The sequence below is a fragment of the Triturus cristatus genome, chromosome 3_1 (genome assembly GCF_964204655.1).
Source record: "Triturus cristatus chromosome 3_1, aTriCri1.1, whole genome shotgun sequence".
Lineage (NCBI taxonomy): Eukaryota > Metazoa > Chordata > Amphibia > Caudata > Salamandridae > Triturus > Triturus cristatus.
In genome coordinates this window covers 328596351-328618455 of record NC_140583.1, presented here as the reverse complement: position 1 = coordinate 328618455, position 22105 = coordinate 328596351, and the positions used below count along the sequence as shown (strand labels likewise).

General features: G+C 43.9%; 1 protein-coding gene across 1 annotated transcript in view; it reads right to left on the bottom strand.

Moving 5' to 3' along the window:
- The window catches only part of LOC146860198 (fibroblast growth factor 4A-like), a 179615-nt gene that overhangs the window by 45134 nt on the left and 112376 nt on the right, over positions 1-22105 (bottom strand). Inside the window, exon 2 of the mRNA XM_085644039.1 lies at positions 15445-15548. Within this exon, the coding sequence (XP_085500165.1) occupies positions 15445-15548 (104 nt within the window). The remainder of the gene's footprint in view (positions 1-15444; positions 15549-22105) is intronic.

Below are 22105 nucleotides of genomic sequence, written 5' to 3'. Positions count from 1 at the left end.
CCAGAGCACAAACGAATCCCTGTTGTCACCTGTAGGCCACAAATGACAGCCAAAATGGAATGATATGGGATACATGTGAAACGCCGAAGAGTGGGATACCCTAACAACTGTAACACACATAACTGGCAGTCAGAATACGTGACACCATAAACAGCCTCACTGCACAGAGGTGACACACCCACCATCCATCAACAAATCCCTCACTTGACAGCACAACATGTCGCACCCACACTTGTGAAGTGCCTGTACAGATGAGTGACATGCACGCAGGGAATGTGTATCGGAATGCTTTTATTAGCACATGCAGTGCCTGTGGCAGTCAACGTACTGTGCCATTACTGCGAAGGGACCACACAATGTGACATCAACCAGAGAAGAAACTGTCAATGATGTAGTCCCTCCAGGCTATTCCTGCTGCGGCTGCAGTGGGGTGTGGTCCACCTGCCTCATCATCATCATCATCATCGTCTGGTGCATCTGGCACTCATCCATGGGGTTTTGTTTTGTACACATATGTTGTGCAACACACAACATGCAACGATCATCTTGCACACGAGGTTTGGGCGGTACAGGAGCTTACCACCTGTGACGTCCAGTCACCTGAAATGTGACTTCAACACGCTTTGTGGGCCAAATTGTACTGCCACTGGGCCTGTGTGTTCGGGGCTCAGAGGGGTGTCATCATCCAAGCGCAGAGTGTATATCCTTGATCACCTGTGACAGTGCAGAGAGACACGAGTCACAACTACATACTGCATGAGGTGTTTGCAGGCTCACTGGTTCATTGGTGTGTGATATGTGTGACTTAGTGATTCCTGTGTGACATGTACTGTGTGGTGCAAATGAGCTGCATCACTGTGTACTACATAGCCTCACTGCTGCACCTCCCCCCGAGCACATTCACTAGTGTGCGCAGCGCGATTACATCACATACACCCCTACGGCACACCATTGACATGCCTGTCTGCACATGTCGACAGGCCAGAGTACGACACAGTCATGATGCTGCGTAGTATGAGGCCGGCCACGTGTGTGTAGGCCCATTGCAAGGACAGTGCTGACACAGATGTAGAGCACTTGCCTGGCTGAACTCGAAATGCCGTTGAGGGTACATCTTTGGCTCATGCTGCGCTAATAGCAACACACACAACAGTTGGCATGTGTGTTCCCTGACCCCAAGCGGGCATGCCCTCCCCCATGTACCCCTTTGGTCGACTACACACACCGGTGACATGCCACATAGCAAGATTGTTGATTGCGTGACGGTGGTGCAGACACTAGAACAGAGATACACGCATCAGCCACATCCTTGGCTGTGTGTGCCGACATGGATTTGTGTGTGGTCTGCATACTGAAGTCAGGCCAGCACATCTATGCCACACTTAGCATTGTGTACATGCTTATTAATGGGTCACTTGCCTCCTTCGCACATGCCTAGTTCCCACCTCTTCCCACAATCTGCTATTGAGTGGCTGAGGTGCCATGCTGTTGATGGCTCATTTACAAGGTTAACCCAGGTTACCACAGTAAGTTGTGTTGTCGTGTCTGGTAGGTGGGCATGTTGTTTGGCATGTTGCATGTCAGTTTGGAACATATGCATTCCCAGAGTTGTGAGTTGCACGATTGTGGAGTTGAGGTGTGTGGTGTGTTCCTTTGGTACTTACCAATGAGCAGGGCATTTCCGTAGGTGCCATCCTGGAAGCGCCGGTTGATGATGGACTGTCGGAAGATGTAGGAATCATGCACACCGCCTGGGTAGTTGGTGACGACATTGGTGAAGAGCCCCGGTGTCCACTATTGCCTGCACATTGATAGAATGCATGTGCTTTCTGTTGCGGTAGTTGTGTGCAATGTCGGCAGGGGGCACAATTTGGACATGTGTGCAGTCATTTGCCCCAACACGTGCGTGAATGCAGCTATGATGTAGAAGCCTTGCTTGGTCTCCAGCTGTTCCTGCGCAATGTGGGGGAAGTATAGGTACTGGGGTACAAAACTAATGGAGAACTTTGAGGAAGTTTGATAGGGCTGGCTGTGAGACCCCTCCGACTCTGGAGGTTGTTGGTTGGAAGGTACCAGAGGCCAACAGGTGCAGCAGACCCAGAAGCTTTGTCTGAGGTGGGATGTTGGTTATCCGCTGTGTTGGTACAGTCATCCTGTGGGCAATGATGTTCAGGATGCGGAGGATGTTTTTAGCAGCTACTATCGCAGGTAAACTGGTGCTATGGGCTGTTGGCACCGGCTTGTGAATGGGGTGATAAATTTATCGCAACATTGGCTGCGCTAAAGTGCTGTTAACTCAGAGATAGCTCCTTGAGAATATGGCCCTGAATGTTTTACCCTACAATGTAGTTAGAAGCAATATTGTGTTGATAACTTTGCCTTTTACTGGTTTAGTAAAAGAAATATGTTGTATGCTTTCCTCTGCATTAGATTTCAGAAGGAATTTAGCCTTCACTGTAGTAAAGGAGACGTCTTTCACTGCATTGCTCCGCATTAACTTACACAAGGGAATTACTCTGATTTCTTCTCACTGCATTAGATGGTAGTGTAATACTATAAATATTTTACCATGCATTAAATTGAATACAAGCTTTCTTTCCGTACATCATCTTGTATTAGGTTAAATAAGTGTATGCCTATTGGATATGGCAATACTGGATAAGGCAATTGGGCTATAGAAAATTATAGATTTATAGAAAATGTAGCTAATTAATATTGAATGTATTACATAAGATTACTGTGATTGCATGGCTGAATTCAAATAGAGTTGATTTCTTTGATGTGCATACCCTGCACTGTATTGCAGTACATTAGTCTATTTACACCAAATGCATTATATTACACCCGGAGATTAATCTGACCATTATGCCCTGGTTTGGCATAAAAAGAGTACTAGTGTTGCTCCTCACTGCTTGACACTACATACATGAATCAAAGGTCATTTCCCTTGCTACCTTATACTGAAGTAGAAGGACAGGAGAGACAGCAAAAGTATGTGTTCACATCAAACTAAGCGCAGATCCAACACAAGCAAAGCAAATTCAAAAGAAATATTTTACAGTAACTAAATTAACGATGTTCACAAATAATGAAATCTAGATCATATTCTTAATATTATAAACTTTATTTAGGTAATAAAACATAAAACAAAGAGTTACAAGAAAAATGTGTTGCTTATAGCATCATGTTAGAACAAGAATAAAGCAATGGGAAAACGAGAATACAATATATGTAGAGTTATATTAAGTAAGGATTACACTGAAGCTTATTTTAAGGTCAAGCCTAGACAGTGCTTGCGCTGCCTGGAAGATCTGTTGTATGAATTTGTGGGATCTGGAGATCAGCCCTAGGACTTGTCTGCTTCTGCCTTTGCTTAGGGACTTTTTTTCTGTTCAACTGTCTCTATTTAACTGTCTTGATAGAAAACGACTAGTAGAGGTCAGTAAAATACCAGAACTGCTTTCTACTTATGGACTTTCTTTTTTTATTTTTCTGGCAACTGCCTCTATTTAACTTTCTTCACGGAAAACGACTAGCAGAGGTCAGTAATATACCAGAATCACTGTAGCATTCTCTAGATTCCAGGCCATAGAAACATGTATTCAACAAGCAACCGTAGACAATAATATTTTTTTCAAATCTTCTATTTTCAGTGATATCACCACCGAAGGGGCTGAGTTTATATTAAATACAGAGCCTTGGACTATAAAACTTCCCGCTGATAGGCAATTTTCCTCTGCATGTGTTCCCATACCTGGCATGTTCTGCAGTTTGGTGCTTACTTTCCCTCCATGTTAAAGAACAGTAGATGTTTCAGCACCCAGGCTAATGTGCTGCTTTGCTAAATACATATAAGGTCCCAAAGGCGAGACCGATTGCATTGCAAATGCTTGTTAACTTTTATAAGGAGAACTGTGAAACAGGAGAAATAAAAATAGAAAAGAAGAAGAAACAGAAAAGACGAGGAATAGAATTGTGAGGACAAGGTAGAACTATTAATTGGGAAAACTAATAAGAATGAATGATAGCAGTGCTAAGAAAAAAGTTAAAGAAGTAAGTAAATGGCCAAGCAAGTTGTGTATGACTACACATACAGAAGGTGTTTAAGACAGTTTCAAATTCTCTGATGTAACAGAAGATACATGTAAAAGAATCTCAGAAACAGTGTTTAAATAAGTAGTTATTGGAAGCCAAAATGTGTCTCTATTGATTGTATGCGTTGAGGTACCCACAAGCGCCTTATCCAATCAATGGTGATAACAAACAGCACACCATCAAGCTTTAAAATAAATATTTAAAGACATTTCAATTAATGGTTATTTGCTAAAAACCAATAACTAATAACAAGTTTAACAACCTATTGCAGAATTCTACATGATATTATTAAACCTTGCTAGAAAGCTGCAGTTTTCTCATAGAGAATGGTGATTGTTAAAGAAGGTCAACATTTAAAGATGGCTGCTCATTTAGAGGAGATGACCAACCAATTGCTCTGATGCGATATCAGTCGGCATTCATCTACAATCAGAGCACTACCTTTGTACTCATAGGCAATGCAGCATGATGCACTTGTTGAATGTTGAGCAAAATTGAAAGCGTTTATTATCCTCTTTCCCATGATCTTAGTTCAGTAATGCTAATGTAACAATGGTTTTATGCTAAAGGTGCTAAATTTCCACTACCCAAAATGTGAAAAGAAAGCTTCTATGATTTAGGACAGGAGAAGAAGTGCTCATGAAGTATGAAACAACAGAATGAGATCCAGGAGATTTATTTTCCTCTACATCCAAAAGATCCCACTAAAGATTTAGAGGAGACCTAGAAAAGAAGGACAAGGCAAAAGCCAATCAATGGCCATTGCAGAAAACCTGGGAACAGTACAAGGGTTCAAGTGTTTTTTTCATTACTTTAAGTGCTTAAAGTGTTTACTCGCTCTGCTGAGCTACACAAGACATGTCATTGGACCTGTCATAAGTGCAAAATGGTCGACTGGATATTTTTGGGTTTGCCTTGCTGATCTGGTGTAGACTTGATGATCTTCTAGGTTTTTTGAAAAGTGAATATTTTTGTTTAGGTCCTTTGGGTAAAAAGAACAAATGAGCGATGGAATGCTGAACAATGGAAACATTCACCCCCAGTCACAAGGATCTGGGTTTAAGCCAGCTTTATTTTGCTTATCATGCCACCCAAGTTTGGACCCAGCCATATGAAAATCAGTCTTAACTCTGCTCTTTATGGGAACAGTCCAGCCCGAACTGCCAAGCCAGGTCCTCCCTCATTCGGAAACAAGCATCCTGGGACGGGTTTCGGGGTTTCACTTTTCATCAGTGAGGCTGGCTTGAATCCAGCGGCACAGTGAGAATGGGACCCACATCTGGGCATACCCTTCACACTTAGGCAACCAAAACATAAAACTAAATGATGGACTGAATGCTGAAAAATGCAAACATTCACCGCCAGTCACAAGGATCTGGGTTTTATCCATCGTTCTTTGCTCACCATGCCACTTCCCAGGATGCTTTTTTCTGCAATGCAACAGAGGTGCAGAAAGAGGTAGGAGGGGAGCAGAAAGAGGCAACAGAAGTGCAGGGAGAAGCAAAAGACGTGCAGAAAGAGGCAAGAGACCTGCAGAAAGAGGAAATAGATCTACAGAAAGACGCAAAAGAGGCACACAAAGAGGGAAGAAGGGTGTAGAAAGAGACAAGAGGGGTGCAGAAAGAAGCAAGAGAGATGCAGAAAGAAGGAAGAGAAGTACAGAAAGACGCAACAGAAGTGCAGCAAGAGGGAAGAGAAGTGCAGAAAAGGCAACAGATGTGAAGCAACAGAAAGGGGAGGTGCAGAAATAGGGATCAGGGGTGCAGAAAGAGGCAAGTGAGGCATAGAAAAAGGCTACAGGTGCAGAAACAGGCAAGACAGGTGCAGAAACAGGCAAGAGAAGTGCAGAAAGAGGCAAGAGAAGTGCTGAAAGAAGTAACTGAGGAGCAGAAAGAAGCAAGAAAACTGATGAAAGAGACACGAGAGTTGCAGAAAGAAACAAGAGAGGTGCAGAAAAAAGCTAGAGAAGTGCTGAAAGAGGCAAGTGAGGTGCAGAAAGAGGCAAGAGAGTAAAGAAAGAGGCAAGAGAGGTGCAGAAAGAGACAAGAGAGGTACAGAAACAGGCAAGAGGAGTGCAGAAAAAAGCAACAGAGGTGCGAAAGGAGGCAAGAGAACTGCAGAAAGAGGCAAGAGAGTTGCAGAAACAGGCAAGGGAGGTGCAGGAAGAAGAAATAAGGGTACAGAAAAAGGCAGGAGGGGTGCAGAAAGAAGTAATAGAGATACAAAAAGCGGCAAGAGGGGTGCAGAAAGAGGCAAGAGAAGTGAAGAAAGAAGTAACAGAGGTACAGAAAGAGGCAAGAGAACTGCAGAAAGAGGCAAGAGAGTTGCAGAAACAGGCAAAAGATGTACAAAAAGAGAGGACATGGGTGCAGACAGAGGCAAGAGAAGTGCAGGAAGAAGAAATAAGTGTACAGAAAAAGGCAAGAGGGGTGCAGAAAGAAGCAATAGAGATGTGAAAAGAGGCAAGAGGGGTGCAGAAAGAGGCAAGAGAAGTGCAGAAAGAATTAACAGAGTTAAAGAAAGAGGCAAGAGAACTGCAGAGAAGAGAAGTGTTAAAAGGTGCAACAGAGGTGTAGAAAGAAGCAAGAGAAGTGATGAAAGAGGTAAAAGAACTGCAGAAAGAGGAAGGGGAGGTGCACAAAGAGTCAAGAGAGGTGGACAAAAAGGGAAGAAGGGTGCAGAAAGAGGCAAGAGGGGTGCGGAAAGAAGCAAGAGAAGTGCTGAAAGAAGCAACAGAGATGCAAAAGAGGGATGAGGGATGCAGAAAGAGGCATTAGAGGTGCAGAAAGAGGCAACAGATGTACATAAACAGGCAAGACAGGTGCAAAAAGAGGAAGGAGGGGTGCAGAATGAGGCAGGTGAGGTGCAGAAACAGGCAAGAGGGGTGCAGAAAGAGGTTAGAGATGTGAAGAAAGAAGCAACAGAGGTGCAGAAGGAGGCAAGAAAACTGCAAGAAGAGGAAAAAGAGGTGCAGAAAGAAGAACGAGGGGTGCAGAAAGAGGCAAGAGGGGTGCACAAAGAAGCAATAGAGAGGAGGAAAAAAACAAGAGAAGTGCAGAGAGAACCAACGGAGGTGCAGAAAGAGGCAAGAGGGGTGCAGAAAAAGGTAAGAGAAGTGCAGAAAGAAGCAACAGAGGTGCAGAAAGAGGCAAGAGAACTGCAGACAGAGGTAAGAGAGTTGCAGAAACAGGCAAAAGAGATGCGGAAAGAGAGAACAGGGGTGCAGACAGAGGGAAGAGAGGTGCCGAAAGAAGGAAGTGAGGCATAGAAAGAAGCTAAAGCAGTGCAGAAAGAAGCAACAGCGGTGCCGAAAGAGGCAAGAGAGGTGCAGCTTTCTGCTTTAGGCAACAGAAGTGCAGAAAAAGGTAAGAATACTGCAGAAAGAGGAAGTAGAGGTGCAGAAAGAGGCAAGAGAGGTACACAAAGAGGGAAGAATGGTACAGAAAGAAGCAAGAGAGGTGCAGAAAAAAGCAAGAGAAGTGCAGAAATAGGCAAGTGTTGTACATAAAGAGGCAAGAGAAGTGCATAATGAGGCAAGAGGAGTGCAGAAAGAGGCAAGTGAGGTGCAGAAACAGGCAAGAGGGGTGCAGAATGAGGTATAGAGAAGTGCAGAAAGAAGCAACAAAGGTGCAGAAGGTGGCAAGAGAACTGCAGAAAGAGGCAAGAGAGTTGCAGAAACAGGTAAGAGAGGTGCAGAAAAAAGGAGGAAAGAGGGGTGCAGAAAGAGGCAAGAGGGGTGCAGAAAGAAGCAAGAGAGATGCGGAAAGAAGCAAGATAAGGGCAGAAAGAACCAATGGAGGTACAGAAAGAGACAAAAGGGGTCCAGAAAGAGGCAAGAAAAGTGCTAAAAGACGCAACAGAGGTGCAGAAAGAGGCAAGAGAACTGCAGAAAGAGGCAAGAGAGTTGCAGAAACAGACAAAACAGGGGGATGAAGTCCACTTTAGTCCTGAGGTTCTCAGGACACAAGAGGACCTCATCGCCACACCAGCAGTGCACCAAGAGGTGTGTTTACAGTGTGCTGTAAAATGGGGCATGGCCTCGGACCACCTCTCAGCAGAGCCACTGTGTGGGGCTTACTGGAGGTACCCAGTGGGCTAGTTGGCCCCTAAGGACCCTTAGGATTCAAGGGGATTTAATCCCCTAAACCAGAAAGTGCCAGGAGGGGTGTTTGCAGAGTGGTGCAGGGAGGGGATGAGGCCTCAGGCGAGATGCTGGCTTCTCATTTGTGTATTGTTTTTGGAAGTGGGGCTGTGTGGCCCCCCTTTCCTTAATACTTGTTGGGCCCTGGGGACCCCATCCCCCTGGGCCTGAGCCATTTAAAGAAAATAATAACAAAAAATGCGGGCCCCCTCCTGATGACGATCTCGTCCCAGGGGACCCCATCCCCCAGGGCATTCCCACTTCTATATTTAAAAACAAACAAACTTTATTTAGGGGGCAAGAGGGGGAGGAATGAGGGGGGAATGCACGAGGTCCTTGCTCTAGTGCTGTTGTTATGGCTAGAAAATGGGTGTGGCCCGTTGCTGTGTTTTAGGTTCAGTGTGGGTAAGGCGCAGCACTCGTAGGTATTTAGGGCACGTCAATTAGCGGAATTCGTTAGCTAGGTATGCTATGCATGGCTGCCACATTTTATCAAACTGTAGAAGTTGTTGTGTAGCTACCGCTGTGAGCTTCTCCATTCCCAGCACATCCAAGACTTTGTGCAGCCATTCCTGATGAGAAGGTATCTTGTCAGTCTCCCATCGGGCCAACAGGAGTTGTTTTGCGGCCCCCAATATAAGGGTTATGACTTTGCCTCTTAGGGACCTCGGCGGGTAGGTGAGTGTATTAGGGAGAACCAACCGTGTGAAGGTGGGGAGTCTGGGTATCTCTGTGTCAAACATGATGTCAACCCCGCTCAGCACATCCGACCAGAATGAGCCAAGCTTGGGGCATTGCCATAGGAGGTGGGTAAGGGTACCCCTTTGCCCACATTTTTGCCAGCACATCCCATCCCCCCTGGGGTCCCAAGTAGCTACTCTCGCTGGTGTTAGGTACCAGTAATGGGCTATTTCGAGGAGCATCACCTTACTGGTTGTATTGAAGGCGGATGTGTGGGCGTGGTGAAGGATGTCGTTCCATTCCTGGTCTGTGAATGTGTAGTCGCAATCTATCTCGCATCTGGCCCTGGTGAGAGAGTTCAAGGGGCTCATGGGTTGTGTCAGGCCTTATAGTCTGTGCCATCTAATGCTGGGGGAAAATCCGGATCACCTTTTAGGGGGTGTGCAGGGATATTGAGATGGAAAGGTTAAACTTTTGTGTAGTTCAATGTTTATTTTTCATGATACCCAAAACTACTGTACATGCATCTAAATGTACGCCTGCTGTCTGGTGGGTGTAGGCGGCTCTTTTTGTACTGTTATTATAACATAAAATCAATAAAAATGATTCAAACAGAAAAACCTTTATTTAAAGGAGGGTGCTGCTTGGCCCCCTTCTCTGGGCTACGTTTGGCCCCAGGGACCCCATACCCTCATGTTGGGGACCATGGGGGAGCCCCAATGGCTTTGCGGTCCCTGCCGGCTCCCCGCCTCCTGCGGCAGCCGGCATTGCTTATGAGCAAAGGGAGCTGCTAACATGTAGCTCCCTTTGCCCAAAAGCAACTCTGCTTTGCTTCACAGAAGCGAGAGCAGGTTTGCCCCGAGTCATTGCTAGAGCCGGCCCTGGGGGGTGGCAGTACCCAGCGCCATGAAGGGCTCCAGGAGGGGGGCCAGAAAGTGTTTGTGTTAAAGCCGGGGAGGTGGTGGCCCTGAGGCCAGGGGTCCAAAATGGACCCCTAAATTTAAATTAAGTGTGCACCGGGGAGGTGGTGGTCCCCTGGGCACTGTGAGGGGCTGAAGCCCACCCACGCTTAGATTTTAAAGGTAGTCCCACGGAGGTGGTGGTCTCCGGGTTTTGGGGGGCTGCGTGGCCTCCCGCATTCAAAGCATGTCTACCCAGGGAGGTGATGGTCACCGGGGCTTGGGGTGGCCTGTGAGGCCCCAGGCCCAAAATTATTGAATGCCCCGGGGAGGTGGCAGTACCCAAGGCAGAGTGGGGGCAGCAGGAGCCCCCACACACATTTTTAAGCAAAAGCGCTGGGGAGGTGTCACTCCCCGGGGCCCTCGTACATTATTAATGAAGCCCCAGGGAGGTGGCTGTCCGCAGGGCTGAAGGGGCCCCCCCAGTCCCCTGCTACGTAGTTATCGATTGGCCCTGGGACCTGGCTCACCCGGAGGCTTAAAACAAACGAAGCGCAGGAGACCGCGCTTCATATTTTAAAAACAATTCTGCCGGATTTGCGGACCCTATGCAAATCCAGCCAAAAATGTTTAAAAAATGCTTTTTTGGGCCATCGGGGTCCATGTGGGAACCCCTGAGCAGGCCAAGGGTGTCAGGGTGTTTCTAACCTGCCCCCTTTTCTTGTTTTTTAATGTTTTTTTACCTTTTTTCTTGTGACTCGGTTCAACCGAGTCACAAGATGGCTGCCAACACCTCCTGGTTTGAAGTGTTGGCAGCCAATCAGAGTCAAGCTTGTGCTTGGGAGGGTTTGCGGATCCACCGCGGTCTCCAGATACTAATATTTTTTAAAATATTAATTTGTCAGGAACTACTGAATGGATTGACACGATTTAAATCAAAGAGTGCACTCAGGACCAAGAGCTAAATCTCTGCCAAATTTGGTGTAATTCCGTTCAGCAGTTCGGGCTGTAGCCGCGACAAAAGTTTCAGATGGAAATTAACATGGAGAAAATGCATTTTAGGACCCTCTTTTTTCTCGGTCCAAGCTTGACGAAACATCCCGAAACTTTCAAGACAGGAGATGACCTGAGCAGGCCATTAGTTTGTGAAATTTCATGACAATTCGTCTACCGGTGCCAAAGATATTGGCAAAAGAAAAAATGCTTTTTGAATAGAAACAAGGTCCTAATTATAACTACCTACTGGCGACCGCCCGTCGGTAATATATTTATATATATTACCTACTGGCAGTTGCCATTAGGTAGTTATAGTTAGGACCTAGTTTCCATAACAAAAGCACTTACTTTACTTTGGTGTCGTTTGACCAATCAGCATGAAGTTTTGCCAAAAAAGTGTCACATTAGGTACTCTTATTATGGAAAGTTTGGGGGTGATCCATGAAGTAGGACCCTAGAATTTTGGGTGCAAAGTAAGGTTGCGTTTGTAATGTTAATTCCCATAGGAACCTTTAGCTACCTCTACAATCATTTGAGATGTCATCAGTGATGTCATTAGTGATGTTACGGACCGTGTAATGAATGATGTGATATGTGAGGTCATAAGCAGTGTATTGCGGGTGCGCAAGTTATAGTTAGCTCAGCTATAAAGTCCATGTAACCTTTGTCTTTTTCACTGAACTTCTCTGTTTAAAAAAAAATTCTATTGCCTAACTATAACGCTCGTGTAAGCTTTGGGTTTTTCAGTGAATATACATATACATATATTTTACCTACTGGCAGTCACCAGTAGAGTTAGGGCCTCATTTCTATTCAAAAAGCGTTTTTTCTTTTGCCAATACCTTTGGCGCCGTATGACGAATCTTCACGAAATTTTCAAAACTAATTTTTCACTCAGGTCAGCTCTTGTCCTGAAAGTTTTGGGGTGATCGTCAAGTGGGGGCCGAGAAAAAAGGGAGGTCCCAAACCATGTTTTCCCCATGTTAATTTCCATAGGAAATTTGAAACAGGTTACAGCCCGAACTGCTGAACGGAATTACACCAAATTTGGCAAAAAGGTAGACCTTGGTTCAGAAAGACACCTTTTTTTAACGGTGTGAATACATTCAGTAGTTCCTGAGAGATTCAGGAAATAAAAATATCGATATCTGAGCACCGAGAAGGGTTTGCGAACTCTCCCTGGCACGAGCTTCACTTTGATTGGCTGCCAACACTCCAAACCAGGAAGTGTTGGCAGCCATCTTGTGATTTGGTAACCGAGTCATATTAAAAAAAGGTGAAAAAAAAGATGAAAAACAAGAAAAGGGGGCTGGGTAGAATCAACCAGACCCCCTAGGCCGGCTGAGGGGGGTCCCACATGGACCCTGGGGCCCAAAAAAGCATTTTATTTTTAATCGGCAGAATGCGTGCTGGGTGCGCGAATCCTGCAGAGAAAAATTTTCAAAAATGAAGCGCGGGCTCCCGCGCTTTATTTTAATGAGCCCCCAAGTGGGCCAGATCACGGGGCAATGCCGAAATTAAATAGCGGGGCATGTGGTGGCCTCCGCAGCCCTGGGGACTGCCACCTTCATGGGGCTATGCTAATTATTATGTGTGAGGGGCATGCAGCTCCCCCGCAGCCCCAGGGACCAACACCTCCCTGGAGCTTCTTTAATTGAATGTGGGGGGGGCTCCCAGCCCCCCCAAGGCCCGGGGACCGCCACCTCCCCAGGGCTTTATTCAACGAGGCACAGCAGGATTGCTTTTGAGCAAGGGGAGCTGCATATCAGCAGCTCCCCTTGCTCAAAAGCAATGCCAGCTCCTGCAGGAGGCGAAGAGCCGGCGGGACCATGGGGGCACTGGGGCTCCCCCCACGGTTCCCAACGCAAAGGGACGGCACTGGGGGATGGGTTCACCAGGCCAGAAGGGCCCCCTACTGAATAATTTTTTTTTTAATAAGAGCCAATGCTCCGGGGGCTGGGGTCCCTGGGGCAGATAAATACCTCAGGAGGGGGGGCCACACAGCCCCCTTCCCGTTTTTTTCTTTCTTTTTTTTTAAAAAAAGGGGTCAGGCCCTGGGGGATGGGGCCAGGGACCCAAAATTAGTAAAAGAAGGGGGGCCACACAGCCCCCCTTCTGAAAACAAAATTTAAATAAAAAAGCCGGCATCATGCCGGAGGCCCCGCCCCCTCCCTGCAACACTCTGAAAACGCGTCACCTGGCGCGTTGTTAGATGGGAAATTAAGTTCCTATGAATACTGAGGGTCCCTGAGGGCCAAATAGCCCACCAGGTACGTCCAGTAAGCGCCACATAGCTGGTTTGCAGAGAGGTGGTCCAAGGTCACGCCCCTTTTTACACCTCTCTGCAAATGCACCTCTTGGCGCACTGCTGATGGGGCAATGAGGTCCTCTTGAGAGAAATTGGGCGTGGCCTGCTATGAGAACTTAGCAATCCTGCTGTGTGGGACTTAATAGGAGGGGTAGTTGGTCCCCAAGGTTGTCCTTGGGGGCCAATTACCCCTCTTGTTACCTGCAGTAAGTCCAACACAGTTGGATTGCTAAGACGTCTAAGGAGGACATGCCCCCCTTTCTCCACCACTCTGAAAACACGCCTCCTGGCAGTCTACGGGATGGGGAATGAAGTCTGATTTACTCCTGAGGTACTTTGAGGGCCAAGTAGCCCTCTTGATACCTCCTCTAAGTCCTATGCAGTGGAATTTCTGAGCGCTGGTCGAAGGCCCAGCACCTTTTCTCCACCACTCTGCAAACTTGACTATTACTTAAAGAGGCATCTTTCTGCGCCTCTGACTTACAGGTAGTTCTATTATGTACTAGGGCCTTACAGAGGAGGTCATGCCAATCACAGGGGTACCCCAACACATAGGGTTCCCTAGTGTATGTAGGTGTTTTCACTGTATTCTAAGTGTCTTTTAGCATAGCACTGGCTCTAGGATTGGTTAGTCAGAGTCAGATACCACCAGAACCCGTCAGCAAAAAGTTGGGGGCACAGGATGACTTTGCAACAAGGCCTCTTTCTGCTCCTCTGTTGATTCTTTGTGCACATCTCTTGCTCCTTTCTGCTCTTTTCTCCTCTTTCTGCACATGTCCTACCTCTGTAGGCATTAGTTAGAAATTAGCATTTAAAAAACCTTTGAAATTCACTGAAAAAACAATAGGTTTCAAGGACGTTATAGTTAAAAATTACCATTTAAAAAACCTTTGAAATTCACTGGAAAAACCACAGGTTTCAGGGACATTATAGTTAGTTGGACATTTTACTCGTACAAAACCAAAGAAATGCGGCCTTTATAGTTAGTTAAGCTAACTTTAACTCGCGCCCCTGCAATGCACTGCTAATGACGTCACATATTGCATCATTCATGACATGGTCAGTGACATCTGATGACATCTCAAATGACATCACTGATGACATCATCAAGTGAATGTGTGTTTCTGTAAAGTTTAAATATGTTTTATATATACATATATACCAAGGTGCATTGAAGAATGAGTGGCTGTATAAGTGTCTGAATGGATGATTTAGTATGTGTGTGACTGACTGTGAGTGATTCATCGCATCTTACTGAATGCATGGGTTAATGACTAATTTGTGTGAATGTCTGTATTAGTCTGTCAGTTGGTGTGTAAGCTGCTGCATGGGTTAGTGAGTAGCTACATGAGTGTCTATATGGGTTATTGATTGGTTGTCTGATTATCTGTATGGGTGCCTGAGTGTCTGTGTGGGTGGGCGGGGATGGTGTGACTGTGCATAGATGTGTGAGTAGGTGATTCACTGGGTGTATGGGTTCAAGAGTGCATCTGTAAAGGGCTGTATGGGTGGGTGAATGTGTGCATGGGTGTGTTGGTGAGTGAATGGATGTCTCAGTGGTACATGTGTGAGTAACTCCATATGTGAAAGGCAATATATGTGAGTGTTGGAGTATATAAATGACTATATGTGAGAGTGAGTGATTGTGAGAGCTCCTGTATATATGTGTGTTTGCTTGTATCAGTGATTGTATAAGAGAGTAAGTATGTGGTACTATCTTTATGATTAAGTGAGGTGGTGTGTGAATAACCGTATAGGTGAGTAAATGGGAGTGTGATTGATTCTTTGCATGACTGACTAGGTGTGTGAGTAACTCTGTGGGAGAGTGGCAGTGTGTGAGTGTCTGTATAGGTGTATGAGTGCATATGATAGTGCTGGATTGATGAGTGCCTGAATGTATGATTGACTGTATGGGTGAATGAGTGGATGTGTGTGTAGATCTAGGAATCAGTGAGTGGGTATGTAGTAACTGGTATTGGTGTGTCTATGGTTTTGAAAATGGTAGTCTGTATTTTAGAGTGGATGTATCAAAGGTTATATTAGGGTTTGAGGAGCTGCATCAGATTATCACGTGGATGATGTCATCAGTGATGTCATCAGTAAGGTTTTATACACACACATGCAATTCTCCTAGATGAATTGGTCTTGAGCTAGTAAGCTAATATTTCGGACCTGCAGGCGCCTGTCCCAAAAGGACCATGATTAACCAGTGTTCAAGAGATGTTATAAGTAACAGTCAAATATGGACTTTTATAGACATTTGTCATTGATGCAACATTTTTAAAAGCCCCCACTTCCCAATAGGGAGACCCCACGTTACTTACAGATCCAAAGAGTCGGCCTTTGCTGTTCATGGCCAGGAACAGTTCACTCTGAACTCCAAACATGCCGACTACCCCTCTTTCCACTGGGGAGATTTCCAGGAGACCTACCATAAAACCATAAAAGTAACACAGATCAGGTATGAATATCTCCACTTACAGACATTAAAGTATTGTAAGTTCCAAGGCATGCATTGTTTCAGCTGTTTATTGACCTAGTATTTCATTTGGGGTAGAAACAAATTAATTCTCCTATATCACACTGTTTGTTAGTATGAAACCAGGTCTAAAAACTAGTTGGACATACATAGCATCAATTTGTTTATCACACCAAGCTCACCACATATTCTAACGAGCATTGGCAGAGCCAGTTGGTCTGGCATTGGCTGTCAGCATTCTGGCTGTGTAACTGCTTGTTTTGTTTTTATCATCGTTTTTGAAAACTTTATTGTTGGAGGAGCTGAATGGCCTTTACTAATAATAAATGAAATGCTTAAAAGCAAAAATCTTTTCTTGGTCTCAAAAACAGCATATTTCCATAATAGCCCCAGGCATTGAAAAGGAATACCTTGTGTGTGCATGTGCTCCTCAAGAAAGATCAGAATTCTGTCACTCACAGTGAAATTAACCAATTACTGACGTGACTTTTCCTACTGCTCCATACTGCATTAGGTTAGCAGTTATTAACAATAACACGCTAATCTCAAGATCAAGATGGAGAATTCATTCGTGCATTCAATAAATAGTAAAATGTAATTAAAACTAATTAAATGAAATAAAAAAAATTACATCTTTTTGGACTATTTGAGGAAATTAAGGGATTGCAATATAGTATCAAACCTCCCGGCGTAGGAATTTGGACTTGACAAGCAAAAATACAACCAAGGTACTTTGCCACACCACAGACAAAAAGGGATCTTGGGTCTGATTTCAGAATCCGCAGAGCAACACAGTGATCCGAGGTACCCAGCTGTCTACAGATCGGTTTTAGCCATCTTGATCTAGCCTAGGTGTATACTGGGCATGCAAACATTATGTGGGCCAAACTCTGTTTTGGTGCCTTACAACAGGGGCAACCCGCAATTCTCTGATGAGGGGGACTCCATTTTGCAGTTAGCTCGTGAACCAAAAGGGAGCCAACCCTGAACTGTATCTCTTGGACTCTGGATAAAATCAAAATATGGTTCGAGAAGTATTTGCTGCTTAAACTGATAAAAATCTTCTGTCATCCTTCCTGCTCTGTGATTACTGAGTTCCTGTGTGTCGACCCAGGCCCAGTATGCTTTTTTAAGCTCATCTTTACTGGGTGGAGACTGGCCTTCCCAAGAGTCTTTAAGGCCTAGGGCAAATACTAGTTTCTCAACATTGTTTATCCAGCTGACCCTGTGGTTGCCGGCTAAATTAATTACCTCTTTAAATGCAGCGGCATATTTGGTGAGTTCGGCAGTACGCAGCAAGCGGCCCCAGTAAAACAGAGGTCTTGATCAAGTAATGTCTCTGTAAGAGCATCTTCCCATATCACTCATCAGGGGCTTGAGTGGGACATTTCGGGGAAGGGTCACTAACTCTCTCAGGAACGTGTGTTCAGATCTGCAGATCTCTTCCACATTGTCGAAACCCCACAGTTCGGTGCCATAGAGGGCCGAACTGACTGCCTTTGCAGCATAGATCGTGAGCGCTGGGGCAACAGGTCTGCTCTGTGAGGAGCGATGTTCTCTGCCTATTGTCCCTGCCACACATTTGTGATTCAAGAGCATCTTGTTGATGTGGGGTTTCCAATGCATTGTTTCGGAGAGTCGAATGCCCAGATAATAAAACGTGCTAACTCTCTCCAAACGTGTTCCACTCAGGGTAAAAATATGCCTAAAAGGCTTATAGGGGTTGAATGTCATCAATGTAGTCTTCGTAGTATTGATAATCAGCACCCTGGAGGTGCAGAAGAGCTGAAACCTATCCAGGAGTCTCTGTAACACTACCAGGGTCTTGGAGATCAACAGTGTATCGTCTGCGAACAGGAGGGTGGGTACTCTATCTTCTGCCAAGGCCGGGGCATAATCTGGAATTTCCTGAAGGAAACTAACCACCTCGTTCACGTATAAAGAGAAAAGGGTGGGTGCAATAACAGAGCCCTGGCGTACTTCCCTGTTAAATAACTATATAATAACTATACAATTTAACAAGATATTTCTTGACAGTAGATGATAAGAGTCATGATTTACGTAAATAGCGGTGGTGAAGAGGAATGTATTTAAAATAGAACATTTGTAACCCACCGTTTATAAACAACATTGTTTGTATATTTGTAATTCAATTCAATATGATATGACATGTTACCTACTAAAGAGGAAAATGTGTTTATGAAAAATGTACAGAAAATGACTTATCAAGTCGAGATTGTATAGTTACCTTGGCAGAAAGTGACATATATTCATATTTATATATATTTTTTCCATGTTCATTGCTGGTTTGCACACGTGATGTTTCACCATACGTACTTGTCACTTTAAAAATGAGAAGTTTCTCCACTTCCGTGTCATGTGATCAAGGCTCTTTCGAGCCAAAATGCATCAGACCGACGAAGCAAGAAAGAAAACTTCAGCACGAATCCGTCGTCCGTCTCCGTCTATGGTAGGAAACCCGAGGAGTGACGGAGTGACTGAATATTAGGAGTCAGAAAGTCTCCTTCGACTCTAGACGGACCCCCTTTCCAATTTGGTCAACGCACGAAGTGAGGCGCCAGGTTCCGGGGAAACCCTTAACGAGAACTTTTCCGGAAGGAATCGAGGTGCTTGACCCCCCACAGCCTATAGACAGCCGTAATTCCTAACCGTAAACTGAGAAGCCTGAGTCAGAGGACCCAGACGAACCACACTACGTGTCAGGTAGGCAATATACGGGCGTTTGTAGGGTGGCGAGGAGTGCACAGAAGGGAGCTATACAACTGCTTCTACGGCCAGTTCCCCTATAGCATTTACGAACAATATTGCTATGTTGGCCACAATCTGATATACCTTTATTAAACACCCTACAAGATCTTTGGATCCAACTAAATGATACGTCAGAAGGGAAAACCAATACAATAGTAAATACCATAATTGACATTTCTACCACTCCTATTGCCAAGACCGGAAAGGAAACACATTTTAGATCTAAGTCCACCTTTAATCCAGTAACTGCATGAGATTCAATAGATGTATTTCACGAACAGGTGGCAGATCAAATCAAAGAACTAAAACACAAAGTACAAGGTAACAAAAACCAATATAAATGGCAAGACCGAAAAATTGAAAGCAAATAACGCCATTGTGATACGTAACTCAGATAAAGGCGGCAATATTCTGATTTGGAGCAAGGTGGAATACACAAAGGAAGCATATGCCCAACTTAATGACAGATCCTGCTACGCAAGAATGAGTAGTTCGAACCTAAAGTCTGTTTACACTGAGTTTTATCAGAAACTTTAGACATGGAAAAGAATGGGTTTAATTACAACACAATAACACACATTTTTAAAGAATGACAACCCAATCATACCCACAATATATTTCATTCCAAAGGTTCACAAAGATCCAGTCAAACCTCCAGGCAGACCTATCATATCAGCCCGCAACAGCTTGAGCATGCCTCGCAGTATGTGGACTACTTTTTGCAAAATCACGTAAAAACTTTGCCATCATATGTACGCGACACAAGCGATTTCCTGAGAAAATTGAAGACTATTGAAAGGATATGTAATTATTACATGTTGGCATTAGACGTGACATCTCTGTATACGAGCATCCAACATCATGATGGAGTGAAAGCCATGGAACATTTCCTGAACAAAGACTCTGATTATTCCAGCGAGCACAATAGGATGCTGTTAGATATGGTGACTTTCTGTCTACATAACAATGTGTTTATATTTAACAGCGTACTGTACCAGCAAATAAGGGGCGTAGCTATGTGGGCCAGCTTCTCCCCCAGCTAAGCCTGTCTACACATGGGATGGTGGGAGGAGCTGGTCCTGAATACCACACATTCCCAATATGTGAAAAACAATATGAGAACATGGTTACGCAATATCGACGATTTATTTGTTGTGTGGCAAGGTTCAAAGGAGAAGTCAGCCAGGCAATTTGTGACAGACATCAACACAAATGAATGCAACTTACACTTTACAGCCTCTATTAGCAACACAACAGTAACTTTCCTTGACACACAAGTATACATCAATGAAAACAAATAGAGACAAAATTGTTCAGGAAACAAACAGCAGGAAACTCTACCCTACATGCTAGTAGCGCCGATCCCCGACACCTCGTCAACATTATTCCCTAATGCGAAATGTTGCGGCTCAGAAGAATACATAGCAAATACGAAGATCTTATGGCAGCACAAACAGAATGTGGAAAGAGGTTCCATGACAGGGGCTATTCAAGAAAAATCATTGAAACTGCTACTACCAAATGTGTGGCCCAGCCCAGGGAAGAGTTATTGCAGGACAGGTCTGAAGACATAAAAATTGGAGCAGGATTGGTAACCAATGACAGTATGGAAGACAGCTAAGATTTCAGGATAATTATGCAATATAGTAACCAGCACAAACAATTGCAGGCCATTATAAAGTGAAACTGGCCATTGATACTTAATGATCTGGTTATTGGACCCCAACTACCACAAAGAATAGCTATCACATACAGTAGGGGCCCATCAATGAGGGACCAGCTGGTCACTACAATTCCAGAAACCATAGAGGGATCAAGCTGGCTTCAAATACACAAGGGGCTCTCTAAATGCAAAACATGCAAGGCATGCCAACATGGAGAGAATAGAACCAGTTACCTAACACCTTTTAGCTCCGAGGAACACAATATAACAAAACTCTCAACCTGCAAAACAGACCATGCAGTTTACATCTTGTCCTATCCCTGTAACCTGCAATATATTGGCAGCACAAAATTATAGGTACATAAATGAGTGCTTCAACATCCTAAGGGCCATTAGTAACCAAGATAACACCTATGCTGTTGCCAGGCATTTTAGAGACTGTCACCAATCCAACAATACGGATCTTAGGTACTATGTGAGTGACGCTGTTTATCCCAGCAGAAGTGGAGGTAATAGAGAGAGTACCTTGAGAAAACTAGAGACCAGGTATATCATAGAGATGGATACAAAGCAACCGAAGGGGCTCAACATGTCAGAAGATCTATGCACATGTCTATGAACTCAATTACTATTAATCCATAAAATAAATGTTTGGTAATTATATATGTGATTCAAGACGGTTTTAAAGTGTTTTATCCAACGATTTTATCCAATGATTTCATTCACTATTTTAATACGTAATATTCAATGAGTGGTATTTATCAGATTGCATATTTAAACAAATTAAGTGTTTATTTAATATATTGATATATATATTTATTTATTTATTGCTCTCAGATATTTGCACTGTATATTTAATCAAATATTTATTTAAGTATTTATATATTTATATATGTATTATTGAAACGTGGAAATTGTCAAATATGTAATGAATATTTATTGGATTCTTTAATGAAGGTAGGCACTTTATATAACCGCTCACATCATGATACAGTCTAGTCGCAAGATGACCTTGCAACAAAACGATAACGGGATGGTGTACGATACACAGGATTTTTATGACTCGTCCAAACTTGATCTGCACACGTCGTATGAGAGTGACCAAACACAACACAATTGGTATTTATACCAGTATTAGAAATTAAATTTGGCCTAGCAGCATAATTTAAACCTGTTATCGGCTTCCTGGATTCTCACATTATGTACATAGTTTGTACATATGACACACAGTTCAGACATTGATAGCACTATTAACCAATATGTCTGGCAGTAGAGACGAAATAACTTTTAGCACAAAACATAGATAGAAATATATATTTGATTAGATACTAAGTTGACTATGACGATATCAAAAAATATGAAATATATTTTAACTCACACATAGCACCTCTGCACTTTACAAGCACCTTCTTATAAGCACATTACGTAGCACTTTCACTTTATTTATTTATATTTTTATTTTGTGAACAGCAATTGAGTAGAAAGTAACACTAGGAACACCAATGAGTTCTTTATTCGACAATAGCTGTAATAAGCATAGATATCTCGGCCAAGAGGGCTCATGAACTATATAATTCAAGACAACAGTGTTTATATGTTTATAATTCAATTTAATATATGACATGTTACCTACTAAAGAGGAAAATGTGTATATGAAAAACTGTACAGAAAATGACTTATCAAGTCGAGATCATATAGTTACCTTGGCAGAAAGTGACATATATTCATATTTATATATATTTTTTCTATGTTCATTGCTGGTTTGCACACGTGATGTTTCACCTTACGCACTCGTCACTTTAAAAATGAGCAGTTTCTCCACTTCCATGTCATGTGATCAAGGCTCTTTTGAGCCGAAATGCGTCAGACCGACTAAGCAATAAAGACAACTTTAGCACGAATCCGTGGTCCGTCTCCAACTATGGCATGAAAGCCGAGGAGTGATGGAGTGACTGGATATATATACACTCTCTGACATAGAAACAGATGAGGGATAACTAAACACCTATCATAGGCGCCATCTTGTAGATTGGTACATATTGCTTATTTACACAGTTTTCAATGTGGGCGCATT